Source organism: Centropristis striata, chromosome 8, assembly GCF_030273125.1.
Source record: "Centropristis striata isolate RG_2023a ecotype Rhode Island chromosome 8, C.striata_1.0, whole genome shotgun sequence".
Taxonomy (NCBI): domain Eukaryota; kingdom Metazoa; phylum Chordata; class Actinopteri; order Perciformes; family Serranidae; genus Centropristis; species Centropristis striata.
This window is the reverse complement of record NC_081524.1, coordinates 12,870,826-12,885,541: the sequence shown is the minus strand read 5'-3', so window position 1 is coordinate 12,885,541 and position 14,716 is coordinate 12,870,826. Positions and strand designations below refer to the sequence as shown.

Sequence of the window (14,716 nt, the reverse complement as noted above, 5' to 3'; positions counted from 1 at the left end):
TTAACTTTTCAGGTCAGGATTTAAACTAAAAAACATGATCAGTTTAAAGTGACTAGACATTTATATATTAAGTAGTTAAAATGAGCCCTAACTTGATAAAAATTAAAATGCTGCTTCCATAAATGCATCAATACAAATAATATAATAATATATTTAGAATATTTATAACAATCTGAGTGGGGCTATTGTGCATAAAGAGTACTTTTACTGTGATACTTGAACACATGTAAGTATATTAAGTTGTTAAAATTAGCCCAACCTGGGCAAGAGTAAAATGCTGCTCACCTAAATGCATCACAAATAAAAATACAATAAAGGGTCCATTCTGCATAACAAGTACATTTTGATGCTGATACGTTTGTACTTTTACTTTTGTAAGTTTTGCATGCAGGACATTTACTTGTAGTGTAATTTCACAGTGTGGTATTAGTATTTTTACTTAAGTAAAAGATCGGAAATACTTCTTCCACCACATACTGATAAAGTTTGGAGATTCCTGTTGTGTTTTCATTGATATTATTACAGTAAATCCTCTTCCCCCGCCCCGCACACACAGCCCCTCCCCAAACCAATCCAGCGACATCCCACAGTCTCCGCACACAACTTTCCTCTCCATCTCATCACCTCGACAGACTGGACGCATCATCTCACGCTCTGGGAATGGGATCTTCACTGGGTTCAAAGAAAAACTTCGAGTTCTTTCGAATTTACGCTCTACAGAAGTTACTTTTCAAGCTGCAGGGATAGTTGTTACTGCAGGTGCAGGGTGACAGCAACAAAGAGCCACCGGCCAATGACTTCCAAGACGCACAAGAAGTTGTCAGGGAGTTTCAGAGTCTAGAAATCAGTTTAACACCTCGGAGTGGGCTGTCTGAATTTGATGATCAGGAGTTTCTAGTAATTTCAGATCGCGGATACTTCAACTCAGGCGTGCGTAAAATATTTGTGCGTAAAGTTGGAGCTGTTGCGCACGGTCGGTTCAAAGTTAGTTTTAGTGGGGCAGTTAGTTGAAGAACGTGTACTAGTCAAAAGATTGGCAAACTTTTACATTTGTTAGCAGTGTTAATACCTTGACAGCCATGGCAAAATGGTTCAGAGATTTCCCCATCAACTTGAAGAATGGAAGTGAAAGGGTCCGCTCGGCCTCTGAATCTGGTCCGCAGACTCGACCCAAACCGTCGTTTTCTCGTGACAGTCTGAAAGGAAATCAGCGTAAAGATGGAGGAGTGGGGGGTTTATTGGCAGGGAGAAACAGGAAAAATTCGGCTACAGAATTGGGTCGTAACAACGCTGGTTCTGGTGGGACAGTCTGGGATACTCTCACAAATGGAAAAGGTCGCAAGAACTCCAAAGTCGAGACTGGGGCTCCAGATGAGAACCGACAGGTCAGGACGTCCAGTTTGGCGCAAGCGTACATCAGCAGAATGATCAAAGTGGACAAACAAGACAAGACTCCCAAACTCAACGGGATCAGTGAACAGAAGCAGCCCGAGAACGAGAAGATGAGATCTGACATTAAAACAACGGTGAGTAACTTGTAAAGATGGAACAGCTAATGCAAACCCCAATGTGCCACTTTTTTGTCCTTGCATATCATCTGCTATTCATTCAGAATCGAACAAAACCTATACTGTACAATGCAAAAAACAAATTTCATTGTGGTCTTGAGGTCAGTGCTTTCCTTTGTGTGTTCCCTCCCCACCTCAGTTCATAACCCTGTATTCAGTTTCCATCGCTCTCAAAAGAATACAATGCAGTTTCACTACATTGTGTCTGATCAAACAGGCAAACACAATGTGCTGACCTCTTTGCACTCTTTCTGCCTGTCCCTCCATTACTTGTCACTAAGTCATGGACACCACACACACACACACACACACACACACACTGTATCAGATCCCTGTCCCTTTGCTGGCTCTGTGTCTCCAGGTAAATATAATGTCTGGATACTTATAGCAGCCTGCATTGTTCTCTCTGACGGATCTTTTCCTTCCCTCAGCTGATTATCCTGGAGGACTACGCAGATCCTTTCGATGCAGAGAAAACCAAAGAGCAGAGGGAGGCTGAGAGAGCAGGAGTGAATGATGGGTACATGGAGCCCTATGATGCCCAGGTCATCATCACAGGTGAGTTGAGATTCATCGTCTATCTGAGCAATTACATTAAGATTAAGGACGAGGCAAAGTGGCATCTTCTGGACTGCAATTTGCCTGCTAAAAATAACTCTGAACACTCTTTTGATATCATGTTTGATAAGCTGTGTAAATGTTATGCAAGCATAGGAATACTTCTCTGCACTCAAACTGTCACAGTCTTGCTAAAGGGACGTTTTAAAGGGCCAAACTCGACCCTCAGTCCCTGCGCTGACTTCCCTCCCCGCTGGCGGTTGCCATAGAAACAGTGTTGTGCAGGGACAATGGGTGCAGCTTCCTCTTCCAACTTCCTGTCTCCTGCCTCTGTTTCCTTTGCCCCATTCTCTTAATAGGAAGTTGGCCCCAGTGCCCCCCCCCCCCCCCCCCCCCCCCCCACCCCCCTACACACACATAGACACACACACATACACAAAATACTTTATGGTGCCTTTACGTGTGAAAAGAATCGAGAGACCCCCCCTTGCCCCCCATGGTCTCGCCCAATCACTTCCCAGCAGCCAGGAAGTGGCCTGGTCAGCCAGCCAATCAGCAGCTGTGTTGACCTTTTCTTCCTGTAGCTCCATTGTTTGGTCACACAATAGTGGAGACACACAGGCTACCTGTCTGACAGTAAAGAAACACAACAAGTGAAATTCCCCTAAAATGTAACATGTCATAACAAACTTAATTTAGAGAGAAAATCACATTCGACACACAGAAAGGGTTAATCCAGTGACACCAACGGACATATATCGGTCTCCAAACTTTGTTTAAAACTAGTGAGGACACCATGTTTTAAGTTTCTATATTACTGAAACGTAAAAAAACCCACATCCAAACTCCAATAAGGCACAAAATTTGCTTTAAGAAAGTAAATTTTAATCGTACGTATTTCTTGTTTTAGCGTCAATTTTGAAATTTTCCTTTTTGCTGTTGTAAAGTATCAAATACTACCTGATATACACATAAAATTACATAAAATACCACTCATCTCTGTGAATATAAAACAGAAATGTTGAATATTAGGAAGTTTACAGAAAGTGCATGTTTGACTTTAATGAAATTGAATGAAGTTAAACATTTTTTTCAATGTATAATACAGGTGGTTTCCACTTTATTAAGTAAAACTAACCAAAGCTAATGCAATATAATGAAAGAACACTGCAATAAATTATCTTTAAGTTCAATCAGCACCAATTTTGATGAGTTTCAACAAAAATTATAACCTCCATAAGTTAGATTTATTGCAGGTATGTTGTATTAGACTGCATTAGTTTAATGTGTACTGGATAAATTGGCAATTGATTTTATCATTTCTTGATAAACCTCTGCTTTTAAGGTTACGGTTGAATGGGAGAGCTTACTATTACATTGGTGACCCAATTAGCTCAATGCATCTTATTCCATAGGATTTATACACAGTCAGCCATTAAGTTGGAATAATTTTGTTTTCAGATACAATCCTCTGTTACTTGTGGTTTCATTTTAATTTTTGTGATTTGTTGGAAGTGATTGTTTAATACAGCTTTGAGAAAATATACACTTTATATCATCACATTGTCACAATTATTTCATGAAAAGAGGTAAAAATATAAAATAAATAATATTTATTTTATCCAACTTTATGGGCGACCGTGTATATTGTATTGTGATTGTTGATTTTTGATGTTGGTTGATGTGTGGTACCTAGAAAGCAGCACATCCTTTAAAAAGAGTGGTGAAATCAGACATCACTTTTTAAGTGAAAACTCAAAAATCTAGTCCTAAAACAAAAAACCCACAACACTTTCATCTGTTTTCTTTTGAAATGACAGTTTGGGGCCAAATCTGCTCCTTGTCAGGTACTAAGTAATGTAATAAAACCCAAAAACTTATTTTGCCTCAAAACATGTCATTCTCCTCAAATAAAAAAAGATTTAAAAAGAGCAGATGACTTGACTGTGACCTTTAGGACATACAAAGCTTCATCTATTAGAGGAAAAGTGAAAATCCCCCATCTGATACCATGAACTAATCACATGACCACTGTGCTGCAGAAGTCCGCAGACGAGGCTCCAAAGATCTCCTGAAAGTGTGTGTTCTGCTGGACCGGAGCAAGAGGGAGCAGAAGGGAGAAGAGGGAAAGCCCGCGCCTCCAAACATCTACGACACGCCGTATGAGGGCGGGCTGGACGGTGACAGTGGAGGCGTGTGGATCCCTGTCACACGGCCAGAGTCTGACGTCCGTCCCGCTGGAGAGTACGAACTGCCCTGGGAGTGGAGAAAGGAGGACATTGTTAGAGCGCTGTCAGGTAGAGAAAGGGAGAGAGGGATGATGGGATGGGTGGGGGTTTAGGGCGTGGAGGAAGGATGCCGTGAGTTTTATTTGTACAGAAATGCCACAACAATTTTGTGTTTGCTTTTGAGAGGAAACAAAACAATCCTGCTGAATCAATTTCCAGAGATGTGTTTACTTTGGTTGCTCTGGCATGCTATAATAGACCTTTATTATGAAAGGCTGATATTGTCTCTTCTATTTCCTTTAGCTCAGTTTGAGGCAGTGGATTGTTCTCCCACTAAAGAGAACGGTTCAACCTCCGCCCGTCAGCCACAGCAGCAGCAGCAGCAGCAGCAGCAACAACAGCAGCAACAGCAGCAGCAGCAGCAGCAACAACAGCAACACACCCTGAGGCAGAAGAACTGGAACCATAAAATACTCGTTCCATCTTCTTCATCCTCCTCCACTTCTCCCTCCTTTCCTTCCTCTCCTATTCTCAAACTCTCCCCTCTCACTCCCCCTTCTCCCTCTTTCCCCACCCTCAAACTCTCCCCCTCTTCTAGTCCTAACAAACTTTCCCCACCGTCTCCTACATCCCCCAGTGCCCCACTGGATGGGGAGGCAGCCAAAGTGGACCCCAGCCTGCCCCTGGAGAAGCAGAGGTAAGGAGGAGAGGAAAATGTTAATCTGATATAATTGTACAACATTCAATAGAGCACACTATAGAAAACATTGTAGATAAAAAGGCGTAATACATTTAAATCATACAAGGAGAGCCAATGTGGTTTGTGCAGGTTTCCACAGTGCTCTGGTTTCCTCCCACAGGTCAGGTGAATTAGAAAATACCCATTAAAATATCTCATGTGTTTATATTTTACTCTTCTGGTGGACTTAAGATCCATCCCTGACCCACTGCATGCTCAACCTTGAACAGGATTAGCAGATTAAAGGATTTAAACAAATGAGATGACGCTTGAGACATTCGGTCACTTTATGTCATGTCTGTGCAGTAATAGTTTTTATCATAATATCTATCACATTTTTCATAGGGCTGGGCGATATGGACCAAAAGTCATATGACGATATATTTAGGTTGAATATTGGTATACAATATATTGTTTATTTAAGTGAAAATAAATACTCTATAACAACAGGAGTACCTTTTAAAAAAAAAAAAAAAAATCAAAGCTCCATTAAAGTGCACATTTAAATAAAAAAATAGCCTATGAAATAAAATAAAGCAATCTTTTTCTGAAATAAATATATTTATATGAGAGAAGAATAATGGACATTACAAAAGAACTAAATATGACAAACCCTAATAAGGGCAGCATTTATATATGAAGGAAGAAAAAAAAAACGAAATATAACGATATATGCGATATGGTCTAACTCCATATCACATTTAAAAATATATCGATATGTTTTTTAATATCAATATATCTACCAGCCCTAATTTCTCATAAACTCTGCAGACTAAACAGCACTTCCTTCCCCCCTGTCTGCTCTCTGTGTTGCTCTGCTTGCATTTATTTGGACAGGAAAGTCCAGAAAACTTTTTTGTCCTTTTCTTTTGGCCCTAGCATATGTTTTTTTTTTTTTTTTTGTGAGAAACTCTGGAAGAACAGTGGCTAGTTTTGGCTAAAAACCTGTTTTTTCTTTATAAAAGTTGTAAAGCAATCAAGCAGATTTCCTTCAACATCTCATCCGGAGACTCACAATGTCAAACACAGCCGAGCATGCCAGCAGTTTTGGCCGAAATCTCACATATATTTCCCACTTGGCACGTTTTACATTTCTAAGTGAAATTTGGTATTCATCACTGAGAGCAGGAGCCAGCGGCAGCAGCAGCCCTGGAGCACACCCTCATGAGAAGGTGCTGAACATAATGGCTGGAGAGAGGCTGTTCATACCTGGCATTAACCGTAATGCTCAAATCTAGTAAGAGTGGCTTTTCTTTTCAGATGGAACATGTGGGGAACATGCTCAGAGCATGTTAGCATTTGTTCCTCTCATGTTGTGGCTGAATGTCAGCGTGCTTTTGCCTGCGAGCATCAAGGCCACACTGTTAAAAATGTCTGTAGATTTTACGGTGAAAAAACTGTTAAACCGTGACAGTAAAAGACCGTAAAATGATAAATGGGTTAATTCAGTTTCAGTAACAATAAAACACCCTAAATGTATATATCAGCCAAAACACTATTTTTTCCTTCTTTTTTTTTTTTTTTGAAAAATACATTACTTCACTGTAAAATACACTGGCACAGTGAATATAAAAAATATACTAACATATTTACAAGCCATCACTGTAATTTTTAGCATTTATTTTTTGTAAAAATACATTTTCTCACTGTTAAATGTACGAAACACCATATCTCTAACAAAAATATACTGTAATATTTAATGATAAAATCTTTAATCTATGCAGCATTTATAAAATATTTTCTTGTCAATCATATCTGCCATATGACAAACAGCGTTTCTTTTGATGGAAAAACGTTTTATTTTTTACAGTAAAATATGGAATAAAATGGCTCTTAAATGTGAAATCAACAGTGCTAATATCATTTTACCGTAATATTAGAAAAAGTTGCACCGTATTTATTACGGTAAAGTTCTGGTAACCACAGCTGCCGGTATTTTACCGTAAAAACAACAGTTTTTTTTTTTACAGTGCACATACAGTGTGTTTATATATGGCTCCAGCCTGTAGCCACTGTCATCACCCTCTTGTGTCCTGACAGGCCGTCCTCCACACTCTGCACAGCCACATACTTTGTTTTTGTCCATTTTATTTATCTCTTTGCACTGTCAAGTTCACCTTTGACCTTGTTAACTCGTTCAATCCACTATATAAGTCGGCCTGATTTATGGAGACTGTAAATCACTGTTGGAGTCTGTGCATGTCGATTCTCCCGTCACTCTCTTTTTCTCTCTTTCCTCTCTCTCGCCATCATCACCTATCATTATCTTGACATCTGACTTATCTCCATATGTCGCTGCGCTATATGTCAGTGATCTGCTGTCTCTCACTCTGCGTCTCCCCCTCCCCCTCCTTCCCTCGCCCCTTTCAAGCTGGTACCACGGCAGTGTGAGTCGGCAACAGGCTGAGGCTCAGCTGCAGCGCTGCAGGGAAGCCAGCTTCCTGGTGAGGGACAGCGAATCAGGAACCAGCAAATACTCCATCGCTCTGAAGTGAGTTCGCAGATGTGTGCATGCTATATAATGCAACATGTACATATTCATTGAGGGTGCTATTTTTAATCCACTTTTGTTTGGCTGCATCACAAACTCAGTTTTTCTTTGGTTGACAGTGGCAGCGCAAGATTTTGGTTTAAAATCGCATACAAGTAAAACTTTTTTTTTTTTTTTAAATTAGCTTTTCTGATTTTAATATTTTCTTTTACAATGTAGAGCCCTGTTTAAAAATAGACATGGTGCGTTGATTTTGTGTTAAACGGTGTCTTTTACGCTGTACAAAATGTTTGTGCCCACTAGGGGCGTCACAATCTACCGTGACATTTAAAAATGAATTATTAATATCATGTTATTAATACACATATGAAATAAAATCCTGTAAATAATCCAGCACCTGTCTCTCTGGTCGCTTGTCAACCATTAATTCAATCCACTTAGTGTAATTGTTATTTTTATTTAGTTATTGCTAGACTCTCTCTCCACCTCCTTACACACATATTTTGAGACTAATTAATTTGCCAAAAAAGAGACAAAACAAAAAAAAGATGATTTTGACTGATAGCATTGTAAAGCTTTCTAAAGCTAGTGTGATAATATCGTTATTGTGAATTATTTCAGCCACAATAATCGCCTATTGAAAATATCTGATATTGTGAAAGCCCTGGTGCCCCTAGAGGCAGACATCTTTTTGTGAATTTTTTGGGTCACGGGATTCTGTTGGATTCCTGAGGGATAGGAGTCAATTTCACTATTCATCACATGACTAAGATGGAACAGGACAAAAAGTCAACAAGAGCGGGTGGGACGGGAATCATTATAACAATAGGCAAGTCTTTTAGATATTAATAAAGTCAATGCGTTATTTCTGTTTTTGTGCCCTTTAATGGAGACGTTTTTAGTCTTAAAACAGGAACAGGGTGAGATGAAAGTCATTCTTCAGGGACTGGGAACAGCAGTTTTTTTTGTGTGTTCCTGTTACACGGCTATTTTTAAGTAAAGGTGTTACAGGAACTGGCATTGTGCTGGCAGCCTCTAAGGTGTTACTGCATGAGAATGTGTGTCATTTGTAAAGTTGACACAACCAATAAGTGTGCCAGGAACAGGTTCTCTAGGATAAAGGCTGAAATCCTGTGGTGCAACCGTGTGTGTGTGTGTGTGTGTGTGTGCGTGTGCGTGTGTGCATGCGCCTGAGTGCACATTTGTTGTACGCTGTTCATTCATTTGAGAGTCCACATCATTAACCCCATTTACACATCCACTGAACTCGGAAAATGCACAGCCTCATTTGGAGAGAGACTGATAAGAGAGCCTTTTTTTTTAAAGCATTGTTTAACATCTTATAACTATTAAATGTAACTGTTGCTGTGTGTCTTTTTCATGCAAGCCTGTCTCCTCTGCAAGTGTGTCTTCATTTTTTTGTGTCTTGTTCCTTCAGGACCAGTCAGAGTTGTGTGCACATCATCGTGGCCCAGACGAAGAGCGTTAAAGGTTTGGGCTTCACGCTGGATCAGATTAGCTGCGTGTTCTCCAGCATCCCTGAGCTGGTGCACCACTACTGCACACACAGACTGCCTTTCACTGGAGCGGAGCACATGACCCTGCAGCATCCTGTGCACAGGCCACACTGAACAAACACACAGGGACACAAATACAGATGCATGTTTTACACATGTATGCACAAATGCACACAGACAAACACATTAACTTGTTAAAACAGTGTAGAGTGCACATGCATACACAAAGGTATGCTGCTTTGAATTGTCCTGTGTACTACGAGCTCAATTCCAAAAAAGTTGGGATGTTGTGGAAAAAGTAAAAAAAAAACTGAATGCAATGATTTGCTAATCATTTGCAACATATATTCAATTAAAAAGTACAAAGACAATATATTTTATGTTCAAACTGATAATCTTTTGTTTGCACAGCATCCCAACTTCTGTCGGTTGAACCTTAATAAGTTCCTATGTTTGTATCTCTACTGTGCGCTACCTAGTGGTCAAAGTCAAACATTACAATTAGCATTGATCACATTGTTATAGAGGTAATTGTTTCCATTGTGAAAGCCCTATTGAATGTATTTATAGTTACAGGAACTCTTTGCCCCATTGTCTTGCCCATTGGTCCCGGCAGACCATAATCAGTATATGCAAATCAAATTAATTTCTATAATACCTGAAACAATGCACGGGCACTTACTGCAATCAGATATTTGAAGGTAGCCAAGAGGTTTGTAATCTCCTCTAACACAGAGGTGCTGACATCATCAATCAATTGGCGCCATGCCATCTAGTTAGGCTTGCTCTGTGAGGTCAATACACCTGATTGGAGTATATTCATTCATCCATCTGACATGTCAATCAGCCTATTGATCTATCCTGGAAATCAGGCTCATTTGCCAACCACTCTGTCTGTCAAGAGAAAGAGCTTTATCGATTTGACGATTAGAATTAGTGTAGTGGGAGGGGTCCTATAGCATCACAGCACCCGGTCAGCAAAATTGTTTGTGTGCAAAATAAATATGTGATAATCATGTGACTTCACTGTAACCCTCAATGAGATCGCTTACTTTGTTGTGAGTGAACTGAAAGCTGTACCCTGAAATGTACCTACTGTATGCATAAATGATGTGTGTATGAAATGATTGTTGGTTACCGCACAAAGATGTGGGCTGTATATTATTGTTGTAAGACTTTTATTCAGTAAATAAAATAAAATTCATATTAACTGTAGACAAACAGTGTTATTAATAGACACGCCGGCAGCAAAAGCAAAGGTTCAAGGAAAAAAAGCAGTGAAACGGAGATGAGAAGCTAACCGGAGTGAATCTGCGTGCTTTTCTCTTGTAGCTGTAAAACCATTGACCTGAGTGTGAAATCAATTACAGTTACACACACACACATGCATGCACACACCTTTTTGCAGCCAACAAACACAAACACGTGCGCGCACACACGCACACACAAACAGGAGCAACACATACAAAATGCATACATAAATAGCAAGTACTCACACAACACGAAAGGTTGTGTATTTAAATCCTCACCAACACACGAAGCTTCTCACAAAACACAGCTTTATCCTCACAATAATGCATGGGAGCGTGTGTTTGCAGTAAGATATGTCTAACCAGTAAACACCAGTGTATTGGTTTGCATGAGTATCTCTTAAAGAGTGGGTGTGTGTGTGCGTGCAAGCGTGAATGTGCCCATGTGTGCACCCATGTGTGCATGAAGTCCTGTTATGTGTATGTGTGTGTGTGTGTGTGTGTGTGTGAGAGAGAGAGAGAGGGAGAGAGAAAGAGAGAGAGAGAGTCAGAATTTTTCTGTTCAGGGATTACCAGGTTGCCATGGTGATTAGTTAGAGTGAGGTAGGGCCATCTCTACGGGGAATGAGGAGAGGGAGGAGAGAAGAAGAGAAAGAGGGAGGAGAGACAGGCTGCAATATAAAAAGAGCTATGAATAACTGTGGCCATAGTGCCATAGTAGCAATGTAGCTCCCCCACAGAATAGCCTGCTCGGTTTGTGAATGGAGAGCAGCAACATGTAATGTCAGAGCAGTGCCAGAAATGAGTGAGTAAAAAGTCATACACTCCTCTAATTTCTTAGTTTCTTTTGTTCAGACAAGGTAAGTAGGAGATGTTTTTAAAAAAGACACGTCACAGCGATCAGCTGACACCTCTGAAGAAGACTGAAGTTGTCAGTCGAAACATGTCAGGTAAAAACATCTCCTACTTACCTTGTCTGAACAAAAGAAACTAAGAAATAATATTCAAAAGCAGACAAAATGAAATTGCTGGAAATACACTCCTCTTACTAATTTTGCAGCACTTTACTAATCATATGAAACCTCCTCAAAGTGCAGCACAGACTCCACAACAAACATATGTCTGTGCTTAAAGAACGAGGCACAGATGCTTACTTTTGCATTTCAGTCTGGACCGAAGCTTTCCGGTCGAGGAGCCGTGCCTAATCTTTGCCATCCTGCAATACCCAGTGTGTCACAAATGGCAATGTTACACAACAAGAGCCACCACTAACTATCACCCTTCCTTCCATCCGTGTGATCTGTTGTGGTTAGTCCTCCATGTTCTCTTAATTAAATCACAAAGTAGGTCAAAACAAACAAGAGGCCCGGGGTGCTGGACACATGATTCTTGCAGAGGTTGTCAGTCTGTTTTTGGAAATGTTGCGTTCAGTAACTATCCAGCCGACAATTTTAAATGCAATTTGGAGTGAATCAAAAGTTAATGATTTTTAATGTTTTGGATCAGAGGTGACACCAATCTTTTTTCAGCCAAGGACCCTGTACAATAAATTTGATGTAGCATATTTTTACGCTTCTTATTCAAAATGCATTTCAGAACATTCACAAAGCACTTCAAGAAAAAGTTCTTCACTCTTGGTGCGTATATAGGCCTAAGAAACCATTGATTGTGCTCATTTCACATAAAATACAACAAAAAGTATATATAAAATGCATAAAAATATATGTAATATATAAAATAATAATTATAAAAAATAAAAAGGAAAGTATTAGGTTTAGCCTGGGACTTGAATCTGATAGGCCTATAAAGGGGTTGTGTAAATAAGTAATGATTGACAAAAGCATGACCTTATCATAAAACAAATTCCACTTAAAACAAACTTTACATTCATAGGGGCCCTTTATCATTATTCATACATTTCATCTGATAACTTTTCAGAAACTGCCTCAATACCATTAAGCAATTAAATGATCCTTTAAAAAATAATTTTAATTTCTCATTATATTAATTCACAGAATATATTTATTTCATGACTAATATTTGTAGTTTATTTTCATGGTATCTGCAATGAATCTAGAAAAAGAGGAAAAAACATTTGTACCATTGTATGGCTCAATAAACAGTAGAACATCATAGTTTATAGGATGATCAAGTAAAAAAAACATATTTGTAAATGTAATAACACTATAATAAAAACTACACTAATTGCCTAATAAAAAGTGCCATAAAGTATCTCTATTGTACTTCAGAACCGTGCTTGTGGAAATGTAATGTAATGTAACGATTTATCATACTTTGTCCTTCACTATTAATCAGTCTGTGATTCATAGATCAGATTTCTATGTTGTTAATCAAAGTGTTGCAGATATGACAGAACCACAGGAAGTAATTGCAGCAACAGAAGACAGAATGACAGCGAGAGAGGAAGGGACAGAGGAAAGAGGAGAGAGAGAGGGAGAGCGTGAGGGGGTGTTAGGGGAAGACAAGCACTCGTGGGGGTCCCAGCTTTTAAATAATTCAGAGAGACTCACAGCACTCAGTGCAGAGGAGGAGCACTGTCAGGTCAGCTCATTCACTGCAGAGGAGAGGTAGAGAGGAAGAGAGGGAGAGAGGGAGAGAGGGAGAGGGCTGCACGGAGAGAGGAAGAGAGTATAAAGATAGCATGAGAAGAGGAAGGCATTACTGTGGAAGAGTTTGCCTGCATGTGTGTGCTTGCATACATACGTTTGTGTGGGAATGCATTGTGTGCATTTACGCATGAGTGTGTGTGTGTGTGTGTGTGTGTGTGTGTGTGTGTGTGTGTGTGTGTGTGTGTGTCGTGGACCAGCTGCGCATGTGTGTTCTTTGTGTGATGGAAATAGACAAAATGAAGGAGAAACAGGTCGTTTCCTCCTGGAGCTTTCTGGTTTCTCTTAGTCACCACGGCAACCGCCTCCTCCCTGCATCCTGCACTCCTGTTTACTTAGTTTACTCTTCCCCCATCTATCCCTCCGTGCCTCCCACGCTCTTTTGACTCCTCCTGTACCCCTCTTCATTTGCTGCATTCCCTCCGCCCCTCATCACTCAAATCAGTTGTTGTATTTTTGTTATCATCACGCACCATGTTAAAAAAACATCCAAAAGAGTCGCCAGTTTCTATACGTTCATCCCAGCTTACGTCTACCTGGCTACCCTTCCCTCTAAACTCCACCCTCCTAACCTGCCTGCTCCATCTTCCCTCCCCATCCACCTATCTCCTGCATGTTTGACTTTGTGAATTAGAGGTCACTTCAGTGGACTCATAGAAGAGAAGAAGCAAAAACAAACAAAAGAAAAAAGATACGTGACAGGAAGGGGAAAATAGAAAGAAGAAGAGGTCACAAAAGAGAAGGCAGGACTTACCCCTCCAGCTTTCAGAGGGTGAAGATTATTCACAGAATAATGACTGCATTAGGCTCAGGCAGTCCTGGAAAGAAAGGTGGTGTGAGGTTATTTTCATGGGCACAGATGTGAGATATTCACAGAATTTAGAACATGGAAACTCACATCTTGATTGTGTTGCAAAGTATTATTATATTTTCAAATTTATTTCATTTTAAAAATTTGTTTTCTCTGTAAACAGGTAAAAAAAAGGGCCTTGGTGCAGATGGTGTCACATGTGTAGACTACATTTCCTTGTGGCTGCTTGATGAAAAATACATTCTAGAAGATTAAAAAAAAAAAAACATCACTGCTGCCACAACTATTTGGCCTGAGGGTAATATTAAAGATAAAGCAGATAGAGATGAGAGATTCCATTAAGTTAGACAAGGTCACTATTGAGCACCACAACACTGTACGTGCCTAAGAGCACTGAATATTATATGGTGATGTGTGACTTTGTGCGGGGAAGACACTGGCTGGCATCGCTAGCTGAGCTGTGGAGCCTCTGAGGTATGCCACATCCTCCCCTCCCTCCTTCCCTCCCCGCCTCCTCCCCTCTGCTCCTCCGCGCGCCCCCCGCCCCGCCCCCGCCTTCCAGCGCGTCGCATCGCTGAGCGGTGTTCAGCACGGACAGCCAGCACCGCACGACCCAGCGCAGAGCTTACCTGGCCCGGCCGAGGTGTTTCTATTCTCGCCTCTTTTTTTTTATTCGGCCGAAGAAGTGCGGACCGACGGAGAGCCCTGACGTCACCATGCCAGGTAGAGAGTGAAGGCAGCTGTGGGTCGTGAGGAGGAGGGGAGTAACACTGCGGGTGTGCTGGGGTGTCCTCTCCATCGCGGTGAACACCTTTCGGGCTCGCAGCGCGCTCGGACGCACGTATGATGATGGACGGCTGGCCGCCGCTGCTGCTGCTGGCTCTCCTCGCCATTGCGGGAGGTGAGTAACTTGTCCGTCTAATAATG

At 40.7% G+C, this 14,716-nt stretch overlaps 2 protein-coding genes and 1 long non-coding RNA gene across 3 annotated transcripts in view; 2 read left to right on the top strand and 1 right to left on the bottom strand.

The window, feature by feature from the left end:
* Positions 1–634: 634 nt before the first annotated feature.
* On the top strand, positions 635–10,340 carry she (Src homology 2 domain containing E). Its single transcript, XM_059338678.1, has 6 exons — positions 635–1,526; positions 2,000–2,126; positions 4,169–4,423; positions 4,658–5,051; positions 7,465–7,584; positions 9,023–10,340. Exons 1-6 carry the CDS (start codon positions 1,080–1,082, stop codon positions 9,213–9,215), a joined length of 1,536 nt encoding a protein of 511 aa, XP_059194661.1. The 5' UTR covers positions 635–1,079; the 3' UTR covers positions 9,216–10,340.
* LOC131975872 (uncharacterized) overlaps positions 4,248–14,716 on the bottom strand; it is a 26,880-nt gene continuing 16,411 nt past the window's right edge. Inside the window, exons 3-4 of the long non-coding RNA XR_009394764.1 lie at positions 13,733–13,796; positions 4,248–4,382 (exon numbers count right to left, since the gene is read on the bottom strand). This is a non-coding gene — a long non-coding RNA (uncharacterized LOC131975872). The remainder of the gene's footprint in view (positions 4,383–13,732; positions 13,797–14,716) is intronic.
* The window catches only part of chrnb2 (cholinergic receptor, nicotinic, beta 2), a 29,932-nt gene continuing 29,593 nt past the window's right edge, over positions 14,378–14,716 (top strand). Inside the window, exon 1 of the mRNA XM_059338677.1 lies at positions 14,378–14,690. Within this exon, the coding sequence (XP_059194660.1) occupies positions 14,633–14,690 (58 nt within the window). The 5' untranslated portion in view covers positions 14,378–14,632. The remainder of the gene's footprint in view (positions 14,691–14,716) is intronic.

Bases quoted from the DNA above. Each gene is read 5' to 3' on its own strand.
- she (XM_059338678.1), top strand. From the start codon at position 1,080: ATGGCAAAATGGTTCAGAGATTTCCCCATCAACTTGAAGAATGGAAGT. The intron at 2,127-4,168 runs GTGAGTTGAGAT...ACTGTGCTGCAG, and splicing joins TGCCCAGGTCATCATCACAG to AAGTCCGCAGACGAGGCTCC. The intron at 7,585-9,022 runs GTGAGTTCGCAG...TTGTTCCTTCAG, and splicing joins AAATACTCCATCGCTCTGAA to GACCAGTCAGAGTTGTGTGC.